Source organism: Ascaphus truei, unplaced genomic scaffold (assembly GCF_040206685.1).
Source record: "Ascaphus truei isolate aAscTru1 unplaced genomic scaffold, aAscTru1.hap1 HAP1_SCAFFOLD_1188, whole genome shotgun sequence".
NCBI classification, from domain to species: Eukaryota; Metazoa; Chordata; class Amphibia; order Anura; family Ascaphidae; genus Ascaphus; species Ascaphus truei.
Window position 1 is genome coordinate 33,830 of NW_027454058.1, and position 26,253 is coordinate 60,082.

The following is a 26,253-nucleotide window of genomic DNA, read 5'->3' on the forward strand; positions in this document are numbered from 1 at the left end:
ACCTTACCCCCTCCGTGCCATAGTACACGGTGTATGTTATGCCCTCGTAGCGCACCCCAAAAGAACCCTCCACAGATTCAGTGCTCCCCGGCAGCAGCAGTTGTACCTGCCACCTAAATGAGAGCACATGCCTCAGCGCCCTATCTCTGCAGCCCAAAGATAATTTTATTATGGGGGACTTAATGTCTCCCAGGGCTTGCAGGTATGGCTTCATGAGGCTATCTGGGATGAAGGGGGGCACATTTGACAGAATGACCTTTGTGCCTAACCCCTCCATGGGTTCTATAGGGATGTATTTCCTCCCTACACTGATGCCTTTCTGCACCAGAGTGTGAGTGGCAGCCAGCGTACGGAGGAAGAAAATGCCCCTCCCATACATTTTGCTGGCCGCCACCACAGCAGAGGGACCCACCACATCAGCCACAGCCCTCACATATATCTCCATGTTTAGGCCAGGAGACATTGGGCACCTCACCCCAAGCTTCCTGCTCAGACAGGGCGTGGCCCCAGCATTGTTGTTGCTGGGGCCATTGCCTGCAACTGCCACATGCGCCCATGTTGGAACTGGGACTGCAGGGGTTACGCTGCTAACAGGTGCTGGGGGAGGCGTGGCCAGGGCACTGGAAGGACCAGGCCTAGGGCTGTGACTAAGAGTGTTGCTCCTAGGGGCCACAGTTTTTGGTGTTTTGTATCCGGGCGTCGCCCCCGTTGCCGCACTTGTCCTATTCCCCTTTCCAGGCATGATAACAAATAAGCCTCTAAGTCAGGGGAGGGTATTGCTTAGGGAGAGAGGTACAGAGAGGAAAACTTTCTCTTTAAGAAGAGATCTCTCTGCAAGGGGAAAAAACAGCAGATTTTAAAAACCTGCTGCAGTTTTAAATCTTTTTCCCCTTATTAGTTACTCTCTCTCTGTTGTAATAAGCAATCACCACAATTTTACAAGTCTTTATAGAAAAGACACAGAGCTCTCAATTGCAAGTGAGAAAGGAATCAGGCTTAAGAAAAACAAAAGAGTGAAATTGGAAGTTTAAACAACCAGTAAAAACCTCCAGTAGTGAGGGAGGAGAGAGGGGGTGAGACTGCAATTTTCCAGCCAGCTAAACTGCAGCTATGCTGGGTTAAAACACTGCAGCCCCTGGGTGAAAACCAAAAACGTTTTTTTAATCCTGAAAATGCACCCAAAACCCTCTATAAAACTCCCAGTATACTCACAGTATACTCCCCCACAGATCCACAACAAAATATAACAAATAAAGAAAGAATAAAGCTGATTCCTTACCAAATGCCTGGGAGCTCTGCACATACGCTTCTGAATGGAAGGAGAAGCAGGATCCAGCCAGGAAAAGCACTCTGTATTAGAGTTGTCACAGCCAAACTGCAAGCAAGCAAGTTCCCCTGAGTGGACCTATTTTGATCTGGTTTGAAACTGATTGGCCGGCGAAGCCGGCCAATTCAGTTAAACAACAATTCTACTTGTTACCAAGTAGAACAAAGAAAAAAAACCAGTCAAACAAAAATGTAAATGAATCCAACAAGTGCACTGTTAAAGTGCACTTAAAACAGAAGGGTTAATTCTGAAGAACCCTTGATGGGGGATACCGAGCAAAGTACCCCGCCTAACGCCCACTGGGAGGCAAACTCTGAAACCGTCCCAGTGGACTCGGCGTACGAGTACTCTGCCCGAATACGGGAGTGCACCAGCGCCCGGAACATGGCCACGATGTTTGTTGGGACCCTCCCCTCCAAACACTGCTTCCTGGTTTTACAAATGGCTACCTTAGCCAATGCCAGGAGCAGGTTGACCAGGAGATCCCTAGGCTTATCGTTCCGGGACACTGGGCACCCAAAAATAAAAAGTTGAGGGGAAAAACCCAGCCAGAACTGCAGGAGAAGGCTCCTCAAGAAAGACATGAGGGGCTGCAGTCTAGCGCAACTTGAATAAATGTGATATACGGACTCCTGCTCACCACAGAAGGGACAGGCGGCGGGGGAGTCCGTGAAGTGTGCCAAATACTCTCCTGTGCTCAGTGCACCGTGGAGGACCCCCCAACCCAAATCCCCGGCGGGACTGGGAACCAAAGATGAATAGAGTTCCCTCCACCGGGGTCTCTCTCCCTCGTTCGCAGGGAATACCCGCCTCCAGATGGTGTCTGGGCGGGTGACAAGGGCGAGGTAATGCACTATATGGAGCACAAGAGAATACAGGACTTTCCTCGGCATGCCGCGGAAACACGCCGGGGACATATCCCCCAACTTGCTGAGGTTGGGGGAAAGAAGAGCCCGAGGGGGTTGCCGTGGCTTCGGTTCCACGCAAAGATCCGGAGAGCTGAAGTTGATAGGTTGACAAGGCTCTCCGGTCTGCAATACCCCCTCAATGAAGGTGCGTGAGTCGGGGTGGATGGCATCCATAATCTCCTGGATCAAGCGACGCGGGCAGTACGCAGACCCATACGGGGCACGAGCACCTCTGCTCTTACCCAGTATCGCCGCCCATAGTCCAGGAGATCCCCGACTCTGGTCACCTGCGCCAGGATTAGCCGAAGGCAAATAGAGGGTGAATCCAACATCCGAGCCCCCACTGCCGGATTATACAGCAGGGGCTCGGCGAGGAAATCAACCCCCACCGCCTGTTCCTTCCTGGTCGCGGAGACCAGTTTCCAGGCCTTAAGTAAGTCCCGATAGTACAGTATGCCGGCAGCAACGAGAGGTCTCTACCTAAACCTTCGGGCCTGATGATAAACAGTTGCCGATCATACCTCATATTGCGCAGCTGGCGAAAGAAACTGGTTGCCAGCTGGCACCACTGCGGAGACGGATCTGCGAATAGGTATCTCTGCAGGTATTGGAGGCGGAAAGTGTGTAACTGGGAGCGGACACACACCACTCCCTGTCCACCCTCCTCCAAAGGGAGACACGCAACTCCCGCAGAGACCCAATGTTTCCCTATCCAGAGAAAATCCATCAACTTCCTCTGGATCTTGTTGATAAATTCGGGGGTCGGACCCATGGCTGTCAGCCGGTGCCAAAGCTGACTGGCCACCAGCTGATTAATCACCAGGGTTCTTCCCCTGAGGGAAAGCATTCTCGACAGATACACCCAAGACCCCAGATGAGCAATGACTCGTTCCTCAAGATCACTGAAGTTTTCTGGGGCCGGGTTCTCCGCAGCAGACAGGTAGACTCCCAGATACTTGAGAGTATCGCTCTCCCACGAGACATTCCGAAACGCGGGGGGCAAGGAGTCCACCTGTAAGGGACCCACCAGAATGCCGGAGCACTTGGACCAGTTGATCCGAGTAGAAGAGGCCGCGGCATAGACCTCTTGGCACGCTTGTGCCCGCTCTAGATCATCTAGGTCCTGGGCCACGAGGAGCACGTCATCGGCATAAGCCGACAGGACTACCCGCATGTCGGGTTCCCGCAGCACCAGCCCGGTGAGCCTCCTCCTCAGTAGGCAGAGGAAGGGCTCAATGGCCAGCGCGTACAGTTGCCCAGACAGGGGGCACCCTTGACGTACTCCCCGACCAAACACAAAAGGTGCCGTCAGGGACCAGTTGATCTTCACCAGACACTCTGCAGAGGCGTACAGCATCTGGAGAAAGCCCACAAATTGTGGGCCGAAGCCAAATGCCTGCAGGGTCTGCATAAGGTAACGGTGATCCACTCTGTCAAACGCCTTCTCTTGATCTAGGGACAGGAAGGCGAGTGATAGACCAGTACTTTGTGCGTAGTGCATCAGGTCCCGGACCAGAAAGATGTTGTCATGAATACTCCGGCCCGGGACAGTATAGGACTGGTCGGGGTGAATCACCTCTGCCAGCACAGACTTGAGCCTCAGCGAAAGCGCTTTGGCTACGATCTTATAGTCCGTGCTGAGCAGTGATACCGGTCGCCAGTTGGAAATCTGGCGGAGATCCCCCTTTTTCGGCAGCAGAGACAGTATTGCCCGCCGACACTAAAGGGGCATCTCTCCGGTCTCCAGGGCTTCGGCTAGGACCTCGGTGAAATCAGGTCCCAGCATCTCCCAGAAAAACCGGAAGAACTCCACAGTCAGCCCGTCTAGACCCGGCGTTTTTCCGCGGGACATGAGATTGAGGGCTTCAGAGAGCTCGGCCAGGGTCAAAGGTAACTCAAGCCGCTCCCTTCCATCCTCACCGACCATGGGAAGCCCCTCCCATGAGACCCTGCATTTATCTGGCTGGATTGACTCCGGAGAGAAAAGATCTACATAGAATCTCCGGGTTCTGTCCCGGATGCTCTCCGGGTCAGTCAGAGGAGTACCGTCCTCTGCCAACAAGCAGGTGATATGTCTACAGTTTCCCCTCTTTTTCTCCAGCGCGTAGAAGAGGCGCGACCCGCGATCCATCTCCCGAAGGAAGTGGATGCGGGATCGCACATACGCCCCCCGAGCTCTCCGATCTTCCAAGTCCCGGAGAGCGTACTTCCTCTCCACGTACATACTCTGCAGGTATTGGTCTCCTTCCATAGACAGCCGCTTCTCGAGATCGAGCACCTCCTCCCTGAGGGCCTTGATCTCGGCATCGCGCTGCCCGCTGGCACCTCTGGTGTACTCCTGACACATGAGGCGCAGATGAACCTTGCCCACGTCCCACCACTGCTCTAACGTGGCAAAGTCTGACCTGCAACCTCTCCAGGCCATCCAAAAGTCTCGGACCGACATCTCAAACCCCTTGTCCTCCAACAAAGTATTGTTGAAGTGCCAATAAGCGGCTGAAGGTGCTGTAGGTAGCAGCGTCACCGTCACGGACGCACAATTGTGGTCCGAAAACGGCGCCAGCCTAATGGCACTGGACTGGGCTCGCGACAGGCTGTGGCTGGAAATATACAGCCTGTCTATCCGGGACCAGGACATCCGTTCACCCCTAAACACCCTAACATGTGTGAACTCAGTGGATGCCTCAGGATGTTGTTCTCGCCAGACGTCTACCAAGGAGTAGCGGGTGATGACCTCCCGCAAGGCCGACGCAGAACACGGGTGTGGCTCCGAACCATTCCGGTCTTTCCGAGCCTCGAGGGTACAGTTAAAATCACCCCCGAGCACCACGTATTCGTTCGCGTCGACTGTCTCCAGGTATTCAGACATTCTGACGAAGAACTGCCTTCTCAGGGCTCCGGTGGCAGGAGCATACACGTTCAGGAAATTAAATGTGTAGTCCTCGTGTCGGACCCTGATATGTAACAGGCGACCTGGAACAACAGCTTTGGTAAGCAGCAGTTCTGGTTGAAAGGACTCAGAGAACAGGGTCACCACCCCACTAGATGATGAAGTGAGGTGGCTGAAGAAAACACTGCCTCGCCACTCCAAATGCCAGCTGGCTTCAGCCTCTGGAGTGGTATGGGTTTCCTGCAGGAAACTCACAGAATACTTTCCCTTCTGTAAGAAGGAGAGTACCTGGAACCTGCGCAACCCGTCCTTACAGCCGTTTACGTTAAGCGTACCGATGCTCAAAGCCATTGGTAGTCAAAGAGTTTTTCCGTCCCACAAGCGCTCAGGGTGCTATACCCCGTGAAGCCTTTACGTGCTCTCGCATCAATTTGTAGAACTTCAGGGCACGAACATGTTCATTAGACCCTGAGATTCTGGCCTTGCGGTTGGCCCTGGTGTATACAAATAGAGAGTGGAGAATGAACGAAGCATCCTTCCACTTCTTGAGGGCCAACTTCACCTTCTTTTTTCCGTGCTTGTGAAGGGTATCTCCTAGGAACTCATCTATCTCCTGGGCAGGGATAACGGGGCTCAAGGAGCCCACCGACTCTGAGGTGCCAGAGGACGCCTCACTGAGCCCCAACTCCCCAAGCTCCTCTTGGCTGAAAAACTCAAGACCCCCGCCCCTCTCTGTGGGAGCCTTTCTCAGCCCTAGAGTGGGTCCCCTCTTCGGTGTTTCCACGAGGGGGTCCACTATATCCTCCACATCCAACCCCGGGGTAGAATCTTCAGGGGTATCTGGAGGCGGTATGATGGAGGCAGCGGTCTCCCGAGTGTCCTCGGGGGCCACAGAGGCACCCAGTGCCCTCCTAATCTCCTCTATCGCCGTGTGGATAAATGGGAAGCCACAGGTGTTCGCACCAACTGCGGGAAGGCACTCACCAACCGCGGGAGGGCACTCGCCAACCGCGGGAGGGAACTCGCCAACCGCGGGAGGGCACTCGCCAACCGCGGGAGGGCACTCGCCAACCGCGGGAGGGCACTCGCCAACCGCGGGAGGGCACTTGCCAACCGCGGGAGGGCACTCGCCAACCGCGGGAGGGCACTCCTCAGCATGAACCTCAAGGAAAGAGTCCAGCTTGGCAGTCATCTCTGACAAAGACCAAAACTCTCTGCGAAGAGGGCTTACGTCAGACTCCCTCCAGGTGTATCCCGAATTGCTCGCTAAAGCCTCCTCTCCTACACCTGCCTTCCCCGCTCCATCCTCTAAATCCTCAAACATGGGGGTCAGCCCTAGCCAATCCCCTCCTTCCGGTGACATAAAACCTGACTCGACCTCAGGTGCTTCACCCGAAGGTGGTACAGCCGGAGGGGGATCCTGGTCGACTCCCGAGTCTCCGAAGACAGCTACTTTCGGTGTGATAGGTTCACCGAAGCACAAGTCCCCGGGGGATGTTCTCCAACTGGGAGGAGTGTTGGAAGGCTTCCCAACGTCCATTTCTAGGGGCAAAGCCTCATGTTTTTGAGCACTTTGATCTTCCACCCCAGGGATGCCGGGTACCTCCTCTTCCCCTTGTATTCCCTCCAGATCTTCGAGGGGGGGGGGCTGCATATTTATGGATTCCGGCTCACACTGGCTAATCCTAACCAGTGGGCCGGATGGAGCCACCTTGTGCGGAACTGATGTTTCGTTCCGCTTAGGAGACATCCGAGGGTGAACGTAATACGGTTCACCCTCCTCGACCTCCTCAATCACCCTTTTGTTTTTGGTTTTAAAAGGCTTCTTCCCGGGGGGTATTTCCCCAGAATAGGGTGCCACTGTCTCTCCAGCCGGAGCTTCCTCCTTCTCCCCCGCACCCTGTACGGTGCTTACATTGGGGGTAAGGTGTTCTTGGGGGGGGGACAGTGACAACAGAGGGTGACTGTTCTGGGGTGACTCTTTTCTTCTCCCTCTTTTTTGGGGGGAGAGGTTCAGATGTCACTGTTTGAGATGGAGCAGTGACATCTTCTGTGGTCCCAGGGGGGACCTGGGCTCTCAAGGGCTTTTCCTTCTCCCTCTGTTCTTTGGGGAGAGGTACAGACGTCACTGTTCCAGATGGGACAGCGACATCTCTTGTGGCCCCAGGACGGACCTGGGCCCCTGAGGGCAACACTGTGGTGGGCACAGCGGTACGGGGTGTCTTGGCAGAGGGAGTGGCGGGTGTAGGAGTTGGGATAGGTCCTCTGTTCCCTTTGAGGCAACTCCTGCGAGTATGCCCCAGCTCCTTGCACAAATAGCACCTTAATACATAGTGGACAGACAGAGCTCCTGTAGATAGCACTCTGTTTCTGTATGAATTGGTGATTTATTTAAAATAGCTTTATTAATTGACAAAATCGTTAAAATTTTGGGGTTTAAAACAATGATTAAATGATGCCAAGTGTGGCTAACTCTATGGATAGGTGTATCCAGAGGACTATACAATGGTGTATTAATGCCCAGTGTTAGGGTAATTCACTGGCCCTAGTGTTCCTCATATGGAGAGAATGGGCTAGAGTTCTTGTAATGAAAGTAGCGGCTGTGTGGACCACAGATGTAGTGCCCCAGTATTGAAATACTAGTAGGTGCACTAGTTGATTGGACCTGTACTTAGCTGCTTTTGGGCTGCAGCTATTGGTACATTATAGAATAGACACTATTCTAGCCCTGTTATTACACACTTGGGATGTACATGTGTTAAGTATCACACACTTGTATTTAAATACCACCACCCACACATGCTGGTGTTAAAAACTCATAATAGGTGCACATAGACCTAGATCTGTATACACAAGTCTATAATGTACCAATAGCTGCAGCCCAAAAGCAGCTAAGTACAGGTCCAATCAACTAGTGCACCTAGTGCACTAGTTTAGGCCAGGAGACATTGGGCACCTCACCCCAAGCTTCCTGCTCAGACAGGGCGTGGCCCCAGCATTGTTGTTGCTGGGGCCATTGCCTGCAACTGCCACATGCGCCCATGTTGGAACTGGGACTGCAGGGGTTACGCTTAAAAAAATAAATTAAAAAAAATTAAAAAAAACAGCAGCTTTTAAAAACCTGCTGCAGTTTTAAATCTTTTTCCCCTTATTAGTTACTCTCTCTCTGTTGTAATAAGCAATCACCACAATTTTACAAGTCTTTATAGAAAAGACACAGAGCTCTCAATTGCAAGTGAGAAAGGAATCAGGCTTAAGAAAAACAAAAGAGTGAAATTGGAAGTTTAAACAACCAGTAAAAACCTCCAGTAGTGAGGGAGGAGAGAGGGGGTGAGACTGCAGTTTTCCAGCCAGCTAAACTGCAGCTATGCTGGGTTAAAACACTGCAGCCCCTGGGTGAAAACCAAAAACGTTTTTTTAATCCTGAAAATGCACCCAAAACCCTCTATAAAACTCCCAGTATACTCCCAGTATACTCCCCCACAGATCCACAACAAAATATAACAAATAAAGAAAGAATAAAGCCGATTCCTTACCAAATGCCTGGGAGCTCTGCACATACGCTTCTGAATGGAAGGAGAAGCAGGATCCAACCAGGAAAAGCACTCTGTATTAGAGTTGTCACAGCCAAACTGCAAGCAGGCAAGTTCCCCTGAGTGGACCTATTTTGATCTGGTTTGAAACTGATTGGCCGGCGAAGCCGGCCAATTCAGTTAAACAACAATTCTACTTGTTATCAAGTAGAACAAAGAAAAAACCAGTCAAACAAAAATGTAAATGAATCCAACAAGTGCACTGTTAAAGTGCACTTAAAACAGAAGGGTTAATTCTGAAGAATCTTTGATGGGGGATACCGAGCAAAGCACCCCGCCTAACGCCCACTGGGAGGCAAACTCTGAAACCGTCCCAGTGGACTCGGCGTACGAGTACTCTGCCCGAATACGGGAGTGCACCAGCGCCCGGAACATGGCCACGATGTTTGTTGGGACCCTCCCCTCCAAACACTGCTTCCTGGTTTTACAAATGGCTACCTTAGCCAATGCCAGGAGCAGGTTGACCAGCAGATCCCTGGGCTTATCGTTCCGGGACACTGGGCACCCAAAAATAAAAAGTTGAGGGGAAAAACCCAGCCAGAACTGCAGGAGAAGGCTCCTCAAGAAAGACATGAGGGGCTGCAGTCTAGCGCAACTTGAATAAATGTGATATACGGACTCCCGCTCGCCACAGAAGGGACAGGCGGCGGGGGAGTCCGTGAAGTGTGCCAAATACTCTCCTGTGCTCAGTGCACCGTGGAGGACCCTCCAACCCAAATCCCCGGCGGGACCGGGAACCAAAGATGAATAGAGTTCCCTCCACCGGGGACTCTCGCCCTCGTTCACAGGGAATACCCGCCTCCAGATGGTGTCTGGGCGGGTGACAAGGGTGAGGTAATGCACTATATGGAGCACAAGAGAATACAGGAATTTCCTCGGCATGCCGCGGAAACACGCCGGGGACATATCCCCCAACTTGCTGAGGTTGGGGGAGAGAAGAGCCCGAGGGGGTTGCCGTGGCTTTGGTTCCACGCAAAGATCCGGAGAGCTGAAGTTGATAGGTTGACAAGGCTCTCCGGTCTGCAATACCCCCTCAATGAAGGTGCGTGAGTCGGGGTGGATGGCATCCGTAATCTCCTGGATCAAGCGACGAGGGACACGGGCAGTACGCAGACCCATACGGGGTGCGAGCACCTCTGCTCTCACCCAGTATCGCCGCCCATAGTCCAGGAGATCTCCGACTCTGGTCACCTGCGCCAGGATTAGCCGGCGGCAAATAGAGGGTGAATCCAACATCCGAGCCCCTACTGCCGGATTATACAGCAGGGGCTCGGCGAGGAAATCAACCCCCACCGCCTGTTCCTTCCTGGTTGCGGAGACCAGTTTCCAGGCCTTAAGTAAGTCCCGATAGTATGCCGGCAGCACCGAGAGGTCTCTACCTAAACCCTCGGGTTCTGATGTTAAACAGTTGCCGATCATACCTCATATTGCGCAGCTGGCGAAAGAAACTGGTTGCCAGCTGGCACCACTGCGGAGACGGATCTGCGAATAGGTATCTCTGCAGGTATTGAAGGCGGAAAGTGTGTAACTTGGAGCGGACACACACCACTCCCTGTCCACCCTCCTCCAAAGGGAGACACGCGACTCCCGCAGAGACCCAATGCTTCCCTATCCAGAGAAAATCCATCAACTTCCTCTGGATCTTGTTGATAAATTCGGGGGTCGGACCCATGGCTATCAGCCGGTGCCAAAGCTGACTGGCCACCAGCTGATTAATCACCAGGGTTCTTCCCCTGAGGGAAAGCATTCTCGACAGATACACCCATGACCCCAGACGAGCAACGACCCGTTCTTCAAGATCACTGAAGTTTTCCGGGGCCGGGACCTCCGCAGCAGACAGGTAGACTCCCAGATACTTGAGAGTATCGCTCTCCCACGAGACATTCCGAAACGCGGGGGGCAAGGAGTCCACCTGTAAGGGACCCACCAGAATTCCGGAGCACTTGGACCAGTTGATCCGAGCAGAAGAGGCCGCGGTATAGACCTCTTGGCACGCTTGTGCCCGCTCTAGATCATCTAGGTCCTGGGCCACGAGGAGCACGTCATCGGCATAAGCCGACAGGACTACCCGCATGTCGGGTTCCCGCAGCACCAGCCCGGTGAGCCTCCTCCTCAGTAGGCAGAGGAAGGGCTCAATGGCCAGCGCGTACAGTTGCCCAGACAGGGGGCACCCTTGACGTACACCCCGACCAAACACAAAAGGTCTGCATAAGGTAACGGTGATCCACTCTGTCAAACGCCTTCTCTTGATCTAGGGACAGGAAGGCGAGTGATAGACCAGTCCTTTGTGCGTAGTGCATCAGGTCCCGGACCAGAAAGATGTTGTCATGAATACTCCGGCCCGGGACAGTATAGGACTGGTCGGGATGAATCACCTCTGCCAGCACGGACTTGAGCCTCAGCGAAAGCGCTTTGGCTACGATCTTATAGTCCGTGCTGAGCAGTGATACCTGTCGCCAGTTGGAAATCTGGCGGAGATCCCCCTTCTTCGGCAGCAGAGACAGTATTGCCCGCCGACATGAAAGGGGCATCTCACCGGTCTCCAGGGCTTCGGCTAGGACCTCGGTGAAATCAGGTCCCAGCATCTCCCAGAAAAACCGGAAGAACTCCACAGTCAGCCCATCTAGACCTGGCGTCTTTCCGCGGGACATGAGATTGAGGGCTTCAGAGAGCTCGGCCAGGGTCAAAGGTAACTCAAGCCGCTCCCTTCCATCCTCACCGACCGTGGGAAGCCCCTCCCATAAGACCCTGCATTTATCTGGCTGGATTGACTCCGGAGAGAAAAGATCTACATAGAATCTCCGGGTTCTGTCCCGGATGCTCTCCGGGTCAGTCAGAGGAGTACCGTCCTCTGCCAACAAGCAGGTGATATGTCTACGGTTTCCCCTCTTTTTCTCCAGCGCGTAGAAGAGGCGCGACCCGCGATCCATCTCCCGAAGGAAGTGGATGCGGGATCGCACATACGCCCCCCGAGATCTCCGATCTTCCAAGTCCCGGAGAGCGTACTTCCTCTCCACGTACATACTCTGCAGGTATTGGTCTCCTTCCATAGACAGCCGCTTCTCGAGATCGAGCACCTCCTCCCTGAGGGCCTCGATCTCGGCATCGCGCTGCCCGCTGGCACCTCTGGTGTACTCCTGACACACGAGGCGCAGATGAACCTTGCCCACGTCCCACCACTGCTCTAACGTGGCAAAGTCTGACCTGCAACCTCTCCAGGCAATCCAAAAGTCTCGGACCGACGTCTCAAACCCCTTGTCCTCCAACAAAGTATTGTTGAAGTGCCAATAAGCGGCTGAAGGTGCTGCAGGTAGCAGCGTCACCGTCACGGACGCACAATTGTGGTCCGAAAACGGCGCCAGCCTAATGGCACTGGACTGGGCTCGCGACAGGCTGTGGCTGGAAATATACAGCCTGTCTATCCGGGACCAGGACATCCGTTCGCCCCTAAACACCCTAACATGTGTGAACTCAGTGGATGCCTCAGGATGTTGTTCTCGCCAGACGTCTACCAAGGAGTAGCGGGTGATGACCTCCCGCAAGGCCGACGCAGAACACGGGTGTGGCTCCGGACCATTCCGGTCTTTCCGAGCCTCGAGGGTACAGTTAAAATCACCCCCGAGCACCACGTATTCGTTCGTGTCGACTGTCTCCAGGTATTCAGACATTCTGACGAAGAACTGCCTTCTCAGGGGTCCGGTGGCAGGAGCATACACGTTCAGGAAATTAAACGTGTAGTCCTCGTGTCGGACCCTGATATGCAACAGGCGACCTGGAACAACAGTTTTGGCAAGCAGCAGCTCTGGTTGAAAGGACTCAGAGAACAGGGTCACCACCCCACTAGACGATGAAGTGAGGTGGCTGAAGAAAACACTGCCTCGCCACTCCAAATGCCAGCTGGCTTCAGCCTCTGGAGTGGTATGGGTTTCCTGCAGGAAACTCACAGAATACTTTCCCTTCTGTAAAAAGGAGAGTACCCGAAACCTGCGCAACACGTCCTTACAGCCGTTTACGTTAAGCGTACCGATGCTCAAAGCCATTGGTAGTCAAAGAGTTTTCCGTCCCACAGGCGCTCAGGGTGCTACACCCCGAGAAGTCTTTACGTGCTCTCGCATCAATTTGTAGAACTTCAGGGCACGAACATGTTCATTAGACCCTGAGATTCTGGCCTTGCGGTTGGCCCTGGTGTATACAAAAAGAGAGTGGAGAATGAACGAAGCATCCTTCCACTTCTTGAGGGCCAACTTCACCTTCTTTTTTCCTTGCTTGTGAAGGGTATCTCCTAGGAACTCATCTATCTCCTGGGCAGGGATAACGGGGCTCAAGGAGCCCACCAACTCTGCGGTGCCAGAGGACGCCTCACTGAGCCCCAACTCCCCAAGCTCCTCTTGGCTGAAAAACTCAAGACCCCCGCCCCTCTCTGTGGGAGCTTTTCTCAGCCCTAGAGTGGGTCCCCTCTTCGGTGTTTCCACGAGGGGGTCCACTATATCCTCCACATCCAACCCCGGGGTAGAATCTTCAGGGGTATCTGGAGGCGGTATGATGGAGGCAGCGGTCTCCCGAGTGTCCTCGGGGGCCGCAGAGGCACCCAGTGCCCTCCTAATCTCCTCTATCGCCGTGTGGATAAATGGGAAGCCACAGGTGTTCTCACCAACTGCGGGAAGGCACTCACCAACCGCGGGAGGGCACTCGCCAACCGTGGGAGGGCACTCGCCAAATGCGGGAGGGCACTCGCCAACCGCGGGAGGGCACTCCTCAGCATGCACCTCAAGGAGAGAGTCCAGCTTGGCAGTCATCTCTGACAAAGACCAAAACTCTCTGCGAAGAGGGCTCACGTCAGACACCCTCCAGGTGTATCCCGAATTGCTCGCTAAAGCCTCCTCTCCTACACCTTTCTTCCCTGCTCCATCCTCTAAATCCTCAACCATGGGGGTCAGCCCTAGCCAATCCCCTCCTTCCAGTGACATAAAACCTGACTCTGCCTCAGGTGCTTCACCCGAAGGTGGTACAGCCGGAGGGGGATTCTGGTCGACCCCCGAGTCTCCGAAGACAGCTACTTTCGGTGTGAAAGGTTCAACGAAGCACAAGTCCCCGGGGGATGTTCTCCAACTGGGAGGAGTGTTGGAAGGCTTCCCAACATCCATTTCTAGGGGCAAAGCCTCATGTTGTTGAGCACTTTGACCTTCCACCCCAGGGACGCCGGGTACCTCCTCTTCCCCTTGTATTCCCTCCAGATCTTTGAGGGGGGGGGGCTGCATATTTATGGATTCCGGCTCACACTGGTTAATCCTAACCAGTGGGCCGGACAGGGCCACCCTGTGCGGAATTGCTGTTACATTCCGCTTCGGAGACTTCTGAGGGTGAACGTAATACGGTTCACCCTCCTCACCCTCCTCAATCACCCTCTTGTTTTTAAAAGGCTTCTTCCTGGGGGGTGCTTCCCCAGAAGAGGGTGCCACTGTCTCTCCAGCCGGAGCTTCCTCCTGCTCCCCCGCACCCTGTATGGTGCTTACATTGGGGGTAAGGTGTTCTTGGGGGTGGACAGTGACAACAGAGGGTGACTGTTCTGGGGTGACTCTTTTCTTCTCCCTCTTTTTTTGGGGGAGAGGTTCAGATGTCACTGTTTGAGATGGAGCAGTGACATCTTCTGTGGTCCCAGGGGGGACCTGGGCTCTCAAGGGCTTTTCCTTCTCCCTCTGTTCTTTGGGGAGAGGTACAGACGTCACTGTTCCAGATGGGACAGAGACATCTCTTGTGGTCCCAGGATGGACCTGGGCCCCTGAGGGCCCCACTGTGGTGGGCACAGCGGTACGGGGTGTCTTGGCAGAGGGAGGGGTGGGTGTAGGAGTTGGGATAGGTCCTCTGTTCCCTTTGAGGCAACTCCTGCGAGTATGCCCCAGCTCCTTGCACAAATAGCACCTTACCCCCTCCGTGCCATAGTACACAGTGTATGTTATGCCCTCGTAGCGCACCACAAAAGAACCCTCCACAGATTCAGTGTTCCCCGGCAGCAGCAGTTGTACCTGCCGCCTAAATGAGAGCACATGCCTCAGCGCCCTATCTCTACAGCCCAAAGATAATTTTATTATGGGGGACTTAATGTCTCCCAGGGCTTGCAGGTATGGCTTCATGAGGCTATCTGGGATGAAGGGGGGCACATTTGACAGAATGACCTTTGTGCCTAACCCCTCCATGGGTTCTATAGGGATGTATTTCCCCCCTACACTGATGCCTTTCTGCACCAGAGTGTGAGTGGCAGCCAGCGTACGGAGGAAGAAAATGCCCCTCCCATACATTTTGCTGGCCGCCACCACAGCAGAGGGACCCACCACATCAGCCACAGCCCTCACATATATCTCCATGTTTAGGCCAGGAGACATTGGGCACCTCACCCCAAGCTTCCTGCTCAGACAGGGCGTGGCCCCAGCATTGTTGTTGCTGGGGCCATTGCCTGCAACTGCCACATGCGCCCATGTTGGAACTGGGACTGCAGGGGTTACGCTGCTAACAGGTGCTGGGGGAGGCGTGGCCAGGGCACTGGAAGGACCAGGCCTAGGGCTGTGACTAAGAGTGTTGCTCCTAGGGGCCACAGTTTTTGGTGTTTTGTATCCGGGCGTCGCCCCCGTTGCCGCACTTGTCCTATTCCCCTTTCCAGGCATGATAACAAATAAGCCTCTAAGTCAGGGGAGGGTATTGCTTAGGGAGAGAGGTACAGAGAGGAAAACTTTCTCTTTAAGAAGAGATCTCTCTGCAAGGGGAAAAAACAGCAGATTTTAAAAACCTGCTGCAGTTTTAAATCTTTTTCCCCTTATTAGTTACTCTCTCTCTGTTGTAATAAGCAATCACCACAATTTTACAAGTCTTTATAGAAAAGACACAGAGCTCTCAATTGCAAGTGAGAAAGGAATCAGGCTTAAGAAAAACAAAAGAGTGAAATTGGAAGTTTAAACAACCAGTAAAAACCTCCAGTAGTGAGGGAGGAGAGAGGGGGTGAGACTGCAATTTTCCAGCCAGCTAAACTGCAGCTATGCTGGGTTAAAACACTGCAGCCCCTGGGTGAAAACCAAAAACGTTTTTTTAATCCTGAAAATGCACCCAAAACCCTCTATAAAACTCCCAGTATACTCACAGTATACTCCCCCACAGATCCACAACAAAATATAACAAATAAAGAAAGAATAAAGCTGATTCCTTACCAAATGCCTGGGAGCTCTGCACATACGCTTCTGAATGGAAGGAGAAGCAGGATCCAGCCAGGAAAAGCACTCTGTATTAGAGTTGTCACAGCCAAACTGCAAGCAAGCAAGTTCCCCTGAGTGGACCTATTTTGATCTGGTTTGAAACTGATTGGCCGGCGAAGCCGGCCAATTCAGTTAAACAACAATTCTACTTGTTACCAAGTAGAACAAAGAAAAAAAACCAGTCAAACAAAAATGTAAATGAATCCAACAAGTGCACTGTTAAAGTGCACTTAAAACAGAAGGGTTAATTCTGAAGAACCCTTGATGGGGGATACCGAGCAAAGTACCCCGCCTAACGCCCACTGGGAGGCAAACTCTGAAACCGTCCCAGTGGACTCGGCGTACGAGTACTCTGCCCGAATACGGGAGTGCACCAGCGCCCGGAACATGGCCACGATGTTTGTTGGGACCCTCCCCTCCAAACACTGCTTCCTGGTTTTACAAATGGCTACCTTAGCCAATGCCAGGAGCAGGTTGACCAGGAGATCCCTAGGCTTATCGTTCCGGGACACTGGGCACCCAAAAATAAAAAGTTGAGGGGAAAAACCCAGCCAGAACTGCAGGAGAAGGCTCCTCAAGAAAGACATGAGGGGCTGCAGTCTAGCGCAACTTGAATAAATGTGATATACGGACTCCTGCTCACCACAGAAGGGACAGGCGGCGGGGGAGTCCGTGAAGTGTGCCAAATACTCTCCTGTGCTCAGTGCACTGTGGAGGACCCCCCAACCCAAATCCCCGGCGGGACTGGGAACCAAAGATGAATAGAGTTCCCTCCACCGGGGTCTCTCTCCCTCGTTCGCAGGGAATACCCGCCTCCAGATGGTGTCTGGGCGGGTGACAAGGGCGAGGTAATGCACTATATGGAGCACAAGAGAATACAGGACTTTCCTCGGCATGCCGCGGAAACACGCCGGGGACATATCCCCCAACTTGCTGAGGTTGGGGGAAAGAAGAGCCCGAAGGGGTTGCCGTGGCTTCGGTTCCACGCAAAGATCCGGAGAGCTGAAGTTGATAGGTTGACAAGGCTCTCCGGTCTGCAATACCCCCTCAATGAAGGTGCGTGAGTCGGGGTGGATGGCATCCATAATCTCCTGGATCAAGCGACGCGGGCAGTACGCAGACCCATACGGGGCGCGAGCACCTCTGCTCTTACCCAGTATCGCCGCCCATAGTCCAGGAGATCCCCGACTCTGGTCACCTGCGCCAGGATTAGCCGAAGGCAAATAGAGGGTGAATCCAACATCCGAGCCCCCACTGCCGGATTATACAGCAGGGGCTCGGCGAGGAAATCAACCCCCACCGCCTGTTCCTTCCTGGTCGCGGAGACCAGTTTCCAGGCCTTAAGTAAGTCCCGATAGTACAGTATGCCGGCAGCAACGAGAGGTCTCTACCTAAACCTTCGGGCCTGATGATAAACAGTTGCCGATCATACCTCATATTGCGCAGCTGGCGAAAGAAACTGGTTGCCAGCTGGCACCACTGCGGAGACGGATCTGCGAATAGGTATCTCTGCAGGTATTGAAGGCGGAAAGTGTGTAACTGGGAGCGGACACACACCACTCCCTGTCCACCCTCCTCCAAAGGGAGACACGCAACTCCCGCAGAGACCCAATGTTTCCCTATCCAGAGAAAATCCATCAACTTCCTCTGGATCTTGTTGATAAATTCGGGGGTCGGACCCATGGCTGTCAGCCGGTGCCAAAGCTGACTGGCCACCAGCTGATTAATCACCAGGGTTCTTCCCCTGAGGGAAAGCATTCTCGACAGATACACCCAAGACCCCAGACGAGCAATGACTCGTTCCTCAAGATCACTGAAGTTTTCTGGGGCCGGGTTCTCCGCAGCAGACAGGTAGACTCCCAGATACTTGAGAGTATCGCTCTCCCACGAGACATTCCGAAACGCGGGGGGCAAGGAGTCCACCTGTAAGGGACCCACCAGAATGCCGGAGCACTTGGACCAGTTGATCCGAGTAGAAGAGGCCGCGGCATAGACCTCTTGGCACGCTTGTGCCCGCTCTAGATCATCTAGGTCCTGGGCCACGAGGAGCACGTCATCGGCATAAGCCGACAGGACTACCCGCATGTCGGGTTCCCGCAGCACCAGCCCGGTGAGCCTCCTCCTCAGTAGGCAGAGGAAGGGCTCAATGGCCAGCGCGTACAGTTGCCCAGACAGGGGGCACCCTTGACGTACTCCCCGACCAAACACAAAAGGTGCCGTCAGGGACCAGTTGATCTTCACCAGACACTCTGCAGAGGCGTACAGCATCTGGAGAAAGCCCACAAATTGTGGGCCGAAGCCAAACGCCTGCAGGGTCTGCATAAGGTAACGGTGATCCACTCTGTCAAACGCCTTCTCTTGATCTAGGGACAGGAAGGCGAGTGATAGACCAGTACTTTGTGCGTAGTGCATCAGGTCCCGGACCAGAAAGATGTTGTCATGAATACTCCGGCCCGGGACAGTATAGGACTGGTCGGGGTGAATCACCTCTGCCAGCACGGACTTGAGCCTCAGCGAAAGCGCTTTGGCTACGATCTTATAGTCCGTGCTGAGCAGTGATACCGGTCGCCAGTTGGAAATCTGGCGGAGATCCCCCTTTTTCGGCAGCAGAGACAGTATTGCCCGCCGACACGAAAGGGGCATCTCACCGGTCTCCAGGGCTTCGGCTAGGACCTCGGTGAAATCAGGTCCCAGCATCTCCCAGAAAAACCGGAAGAACTCCACAGTCAGCCCGTCTAGACCCGGCGTTTTTCCGCGGGACATGAGATTGAGGGCTTCAGAGAGCTCGGCCAGGGTCAAAGGTAACTCAAGCCGCTCCCTTCCATCCTCACCGACTATGGGAAGCCCCTCCCATGAGACCCTGCATTTATCTGGCTGGATTGACTCCGGAGAGAAAAGATCTACATAGAATCTCCGGGTTCTGTCCCGGATGCTCTCCGGGTCAGTCAGAGGAGTACCGTCCTCTGCCAACAAACAGGTGATATGTCTACGGTTTCCCCTCTTTTTCTCCAGCGCGTAGAAGAGGCGCGACCCGCGATCCATCTCCCGAAGGAAGTGGATGCGGGATCGCACATACGCCCCCCGAGCTCTCCGATCTTCCAAGTCCCGGAGAGCGTACTTCCTCTCCACGTACATACTCTGCAGGTATTGGTCTCCTTCCATAGACAGCCGCTTCTCGAGATCGAGCACCTCCTCCCTGAGGGCCTTGATCTCGGCATCGCGCTGCCCGCTGGCACCTCTGGTGTACTCCTGACACATGAGGCGCAGATGAACCTTGCCCACGTCCCACCACTGCTCTAACGTGGCAACGTCTGACCTGCAACCTCTCCAGGCCATCCAAAAGTCTCGGACCGACATCTCAAACCCCTTGTCCTCCAACAAAGTATTGTTGAAGTGCCAATAAGCGGCTGAAGGTGCTGTAGGTAGCAGCGTCACCGTCACGGACGCACAATTGTGGTCCGAAAACGGCGCCAGCCTAATGGCACTGGACTGGGCTCGCGACAGGCTGTGGCTGGAAATATACAGCCTGTCTATCCGGGACCAGGACATCCGTTCACCCCTAAACACCCTAACATGTGTGAACTCAGTGGATGCCTCAGGATGTTGTTCTCGCCAGACGTCTACCAAGGAGTAGCGGGTGATGACCTCCCGCAAGGCCGACGCAGAACACGGGTGTGGCTCCGAACCATTCCGGTCTTTCCGAGCCTCGAGGGTACAGTTAAAATCACCCCCGAGCACCACGTATTCGTTCGCGTCGACTGTCTCCAGGTATTCAGACATTCTGACGAAGAACTGCCTTCTCAGGGCTCCGGTGGCAGGAGCATACACGTTCAGGAAATTAAACGTGTAGTCCTCGTGTCGGACCCTGATATGTAACAGGCGACCTGGAACAACAGCTTTGGTAAGCAGCAGTTCTGGTTGAAAGGACTCAGAGAACAGGGTCACCACCCCACTAGATGATGAAGTGAGGTGGCTGAAGAAAACACTGCCTCGCCACTCCAAATGCCAGCTGGCTTCAGCCTCTGGAGTGGTATGGGTTTCCTGCAGGAAACTCACAGAATACTTTCCCTTCTGTAAGAAGGAGAGTACCTGGAACCTGCGCAACCCGTCCTTACAGCCGTTTACGTTAAGCGTACCGATGCTCAAAGCCATTGGTAGTCAAAGAGTTTTTCCGTCCCACAAGCGCTCAGGGTGCTATACCCCGTGAAGCCTTTACGTGCTCTCGCATCAATTTGTAGAACTTCAGGGCACGAACATGTTCATTAGACCCTGAGATTCTGGCCTTGGGCCAACTTCACCTTCACCTTCTTTTTTCCGTGCTTGTGAAGGGTATCTCCTAGGAACTCATCTATCTCCTGGGCAGGGATAATGGGGCTCAAGGAGCCCACCGACTCTGAGGTGCCAGAGGACGCCTCACTGAGCCCCAACTCCCCAAGCTCCTCTTGGCTGAAAAACTCAAGACCCCCGCCCCTCTCTGTGGGAGCCTTTCTCAGCCCTAGAGTGGGTCCCCTCTTCGGTGTTTCCACGAGGGGGTCCACTATATCCTCCACATCCAACCCCGGGGTAGAATCTTCAGGGGTATCTGGAGGCGGTATGATGGAGGCAGCGGTCTCCCGAGTGTCCTCGGGGGCTACAGAGGCACCCAGTGCCCTCCTAATCTCCTCTATCGCCGTGTGGATAAATGGGAAGCCACAGGTGTTCGCACCAACTGCGGGAAGGCACTCACCAACCGCGGGAGGGCACTCGCCAACCGCGGGAGGGAACTCGCCAACCGCGGGAGGGCACTCGCCAACCGCGGGAGGGCACTCGCCAACCGCGGGAGGGCACTCGCCAACCGCGGGAGGGCACTCGCCAACCGCGGGAGGGCACTCCTCAGCATGAACCTCAAGGAGAGAGTCCAGCTTGGCAGTCATCTCTGACAAAGACCAAAACTCTCTGCGAAGAGGGCTCACGTCAGACTCCCTCCAGGTGTATCCCGAATTGCTCGCTAAAGCCTCCTCTCCTACACCTGCCTTCCCCGCTCCATCCTCTAAATCCTCAAACATGGGGGTCAGCCCTAGCCAATCCCCTCCTTCCGGTGACATAAAACCTGACTCGACCTCAGGTGCTTCACCCGAAGGTGGTACAGCCGGAGGGGGATCCTGGTCGACTCCCGAGTCTCCGAAGACAGCTACTTTCGGTGTGATAGGTTCACCGAAGCACAAGTCCCCGGGGGATGTTCTCCAACTGGGAGGACACTATTCTAGCCCTGTTATTACACACTTGGGATGTACATGTGTTAAGTATCACACACTTGTATTTAAATACCACCACCCACACATGCTGGTGTTAAAAACTCATAATAGGTGCACATAGACCTAGATCTGTATACACAAGTCTATAATGTACCAATAGCTGCAGCCCAAAAGCAGCTAAGTACAGGTCCAATCAACTAGTGCACCTACTAGTATTTCAATACTGGGGCACTACATCTGTGGTCCACACAGCCGCTACTTTCATTACAAGAACTCTAGCCCATTCTCTCCATATGAGAAACACTAGGGCCAGTGAATTACCCTAACACTGGGCATTAATACACCATTGTATACTCCTCTGGATACACCTATCCATAGAGTTAGCCACACTTGGCATCATTTAATCATTGTTTTAAACCCCAAAATTTTAACGATATTGTCAATTAATAAAGCTATTTTAAATAAATCACCAATTCATACAGAAACAGAGTGCTATCTACAGGGGCTCTGTCTGTCCACTATGTATTAAGTTATACGCCCTTTGCAGCACCAGTTTCATTGTTCTATAGTAAAGCTGAAGCGGGGGTAAACATTCGTATAAACAAATAGCACCTTACCCCCTCCATGCCATAGTACACGGTGTATGTTATGCCCTCGTAGCGCACCCCAAAAGAACCCTCCACAGATTCAGTGCTCCCCGGCAGCAGCAGTTGTACCTGCCGCCTAAATGAGAGCACATGCCTCAGCGCCCTATCTCTGCAGCCCAAAGATAATTTTATTATGGGGGACTTAATGTCTCCCAGGGCTTGCAGGTATGGCTTCATGAGGCTATCTGGGATGAAGGGGGGCACATTTGACAGAATGACCTTTGTGCCTAACCCCTCCATGGGTTCTATAGGGATGTATTTCCCCCCTACACTGATGCCTTTCTGCACCAGAGTGTGAGTGGCAGCCAGCGTACGGAGGAAGAAAATGCCCCTCCCATACATTTTGCTGGCCGCCACCACAGCAGAGGGACCCACCACATCAGCCACAGCCCTCACATATATCTCCATGTTTAGGCCAGGAGACATTGGGCACCTCACCCCAAGCTTCCTGCTCAGACAGGGCGTGGCCCCAGCATTGTTGTTGCTGGGGCCATTGCCTGCAACTGCCACATGCGCCCATGTTGGAACTGGGACTGCAGGGGTTACGCTTAAAAAAATAAAAAATAAATTAAAAAAAACAAAAAAAAACAGCAGCTTTTAAAAACCTGCTGCAGTTTTAAATCTTTTTCCCCTTATTAGTTACTCTCTCTCTGTTGTAATAAGCAATCACCACAATTTTACAAGTCTTTATAGAAAAGACACAGAGCTCTCAATTGCAAGTGAGAAAGGAATCAGGCTTAAGAAAAACAAAAGAGTGAAATTGGAAGTTTAAACAACCAGTAAAAACCTCCAGTAGTGAGGGAGGAGAGAGGGGGTGAGACTGCAGTTTTCCAGCCAGCTAAACTGCAGCTATGCTGGGTTAAAACACTGCAGCCCCTGGGTGAAAACCAAAAACGTTTTTTTAATCCTGAAAATGCACCCAAAACCCTCTATAAAACTCCCAGTATACTCACAGTATACTCCCCCACAGATCCACAACAAAATATAACAAATAAAGAAAGAATAAAGCCGATTCCTTACCAAATGCCTGGGAGCTCTGCACATACGCTTCTGAATGGAAGGAGAAGCAGGATCCAACCAGGAAAAGCACTCTGTATTAGAGTTGTCACAGCCAAACTGCAAGCAGGCAAGTTCCCCTGAGTGGAAGATGCTATGGAGTGAGCCCTTAACCATTTAAATGTGGGAGGGGTGAGCTACAATTAGGTAGGAGGTTGCCACCCTCCAATCAGCCAAGACTAGCTGAACAACAATTGGAAAACATACTGGACACCTAACAAGCTTCTATTGAACCCCCAAAATAACCACAACATATATATAAGCATATGAGTGTCACAGAGGAGTGCTACTGAGCATGGCAATATATGTTTAAAATCAGAAACAGAACATAAAACACAGACAGAGCTCAGTTTTTAGCACATCCAGTGAAACTCATACACGGTACAGTGCCTAAATATATATGTATAAATAGCAAGTAAAATGGTCTTTTAGTTTAACATTTTTGGCCAAAATTGTTGTAAGCCCGAGCCAACTGCACGGCAGACCACAATTCAGGGGTCCCTAACGCTAATATAAATTCTTAATAACCTGTGTAGTAACAGGAAGAATGATTTATAGTAAATCTGTCAATATTAGTTGCAAAGTTGTATATGTTGTGGTTATTTTGGGGGTTCAATAGGAGCTTGTTAGGTGTCCAGTATGTTTTACAATTGTTGTTCAGCTAGTCTTGGCTGATTGGAGGGTGGCAACCTCCTACCTAATTGTAGCTCACCCCCTCCCACATTTAAATGGTTAAGGGCTCACTCCATAGCATCTTCCACTCAGGGGAACTTGCTGGCTTGCAGTATGGTTGTGACAACTCTAATACAGAGTGCTTTTCCTGGTAATGTACAGGTTATTAAAAGCTTCAATCAGACTTAGAACTTTGCAACTAATATTGACAGATTTACTATTAGTCATTCTTCCTGTTACTACACAGGTTATTAAGAATTTATATTAGCGTTAGGGACCCCTGAATTGTGGTCTGCCGTGCAGTTGGCTCAGGGGCTTACAACAATTTTGGCCAAAAATGTTAAACTAAAAGACCATTTTACTTGATATTTATACATATATATTTAGGCACTGTACCGTGTATGAGTTTCACTGGATGTGCTAAAAACTGAGCTCTGTCTGTGTTTTATGTTCTGTCTCTGATTTTAAATATATATTGCCATGCTCAGTAGCACTCCTCTGTGACACTCATATGCTTATATATATGTTGTGGTTATTTTGGGGGTTCAATAGGAGCTTGTTAGGTGTCCAGTATGTTTTACAATTGTTGTTCAGCTAGTCTTGGCTTATTGGAGGGTGGCAACCTCCTACCTAATTGTAGCTCACCCCCTCCCATATTTAAATGGTTAAGGGCTCACTCCATAGCATCTTCCACTCAGGGGAACTTGCTGGCTTGCAGTATGGTTGTGACAACTCTAATACAGAGTGCTTTTCCTGGTAATGTACAGGTTATTAAAAGCTTCAATCAGACTTAGAACTTTACAACTAATATTGACAGATTTACTATAAATCATTCTTCCTGTTACTACACAGGTTATTAAGAATTTATATTAGCGTTAGGGACCCCTGAATTGTGGTCTGCCGTGCAGTTGGCTCAGGGGCTTACAACAATTTTGGCCAAAAATGTTAAACTAAAAGACCATTTTACTTGCTATTTATACATATATATTTAGGCACTGTACTGTGTATGAGTTTCACTGGATGTGCTAAAAACTGAGCTCTGTCTGTGTTTTATGTTCTGTCTCTGATTTTAAATATATATTGCCATGCTCAGAAGCACTCCTCTGTGACACTCATATGCTTATATATATGTTGTGGTTATTTTGGAGGTTCAATAGGAGCTTGTTAGGTGTCCAGTATGTTTTGACTTAATATGCCCAAACATCTTAATTGTCTTTGGGCTCTCCTTTGCCTAATTTGTTAATGGACATTGCTTCTCAATTCTTCCCATATTTCCAACTTAATTTTTATTGGAGTTTTTCAAAATGAGGAATGGGGGGGGAGGGGGAGGGAATAACGACACCATTACATCATAATTACAGGTGGTTACAGCAAGATTGCATAGTATTTATCAACAGTAATAACATGGTTCTACTTCTTTGGACATTCCTCCTATATTAATGTTCTGCAGCTCCCTGTTGTACGTGGTGTCATTATTACATTCTTCAGCAGCACTCACCTCTCCAGTCAGCAGGCGGGTTATCTCCAGGATGTGATCCAATATCTTTTCAGTCATCTGCTTCTTGTCCTTGTTCATCATTGGCAAGTTAGTGATATAAATATATGCACTTGACCTTCACAGCAATATCATCCTTAGAAATGGGGAGAAAACGGGATGTTACCCTGCAGTGAAAGAAAATGATACAATGGAATAAGTGTCCCTCCTGTCGGTGTCACCCTGTAGTTAGAGAGACAGATATGAGGAACTGTGGGTCTTTTCTGAGTCCCTCCTACAAGTGGAGTGAGATGTACATGACTGGGATCTGACTGCATTTCTCTCATCTTATACCAGTATTACAATATCTGCTTAATCTCAGTGTGTGTATGTATGTATGTATGTATGTATGTATGTATGTATGTATGTATACATATATACAACAAAACAAAAGCGCAAAATGAGAAGCACCATATAAAGTGGTTAAATAATAAAAAAGTAATGCACTCACACACTAGTGTCATTGTATTAAGCTTATCTATGGAATGTTTTTAGGTTCTCCTTAGCTTCCATTGTCTCTGCACTGTTAGGCGCCGGCTGCACACGAGCCTGAAGCCTAAACAGGCCGAACCGAATTCCTCAAACACTCACTCAGTGTCTCTGCACCACAGCCTCTACACATTTTGTATTTTACTGTCTGCATCTTCAGGAGAGGATTATTAGCTGTAGATGTGTACATAGGTAGGCAATTATTAAGCCCTTGTGGATAACTTACATTAACTTTTACAAAACAAAACAATTTTAGTGTATTTTATACATTTACTCATTGCCCCTATAGAAATTGTGCAGGATCGAGCATACCGTGTCAATTTATATTCAATCGACATTGAAACTACAAGGGGTTAACAATTACCTACATAAAAGGGCACATCTACAGCCAATAATCCTCTTCTGAAGAAGCAGACCGTGATCTGTAAAACGCGTAGAAGCTGTGGTACAGAGTGTTTGAGGAATCAGGTTCATCCTGTGTAGGCTTCCATAGTGACATGATCGGGCTCATGTGCAGTCAGCGTCTACCAGTGTGGAGGGGTGCCAGGATCAGGTGGTTAGTGAATCACCCACACTGATGAGGGATGCCATCAGTGACAACATATAAACTTAAAACAAAGACACGAGTTTGTGAGTGCATTATTTTAATTATATTAACCAAT

The 26,253-nt window shown here is 51.6% G+C and overlaps 1 protein-coding gene across 1 annotated transcript in view; it reads right to left on the reverse strand.

Annotated features, from left to right (window-relative positions):
* LOC142475361 (uncharacterized) overlaps positions 1–25,374 on the reverse strand; it is a 50,979-nt gene extending 25,605 nt beyond the window's left edge. The window contains exon 1 of the mRNA XM_075581276.1: positions 25,067–25,374. Coding sequence (XP_075437391.1) covers positions 25,067–25,147 — 81 coding nt within the window. The 5' untranslated portion in view covers positions 25,148–25,374. The remainder of the gene's footprint in view (positions 1–25,066) is intronic.
* Positions 25,375–26,253: the final 879 nt, after the last annotated feature.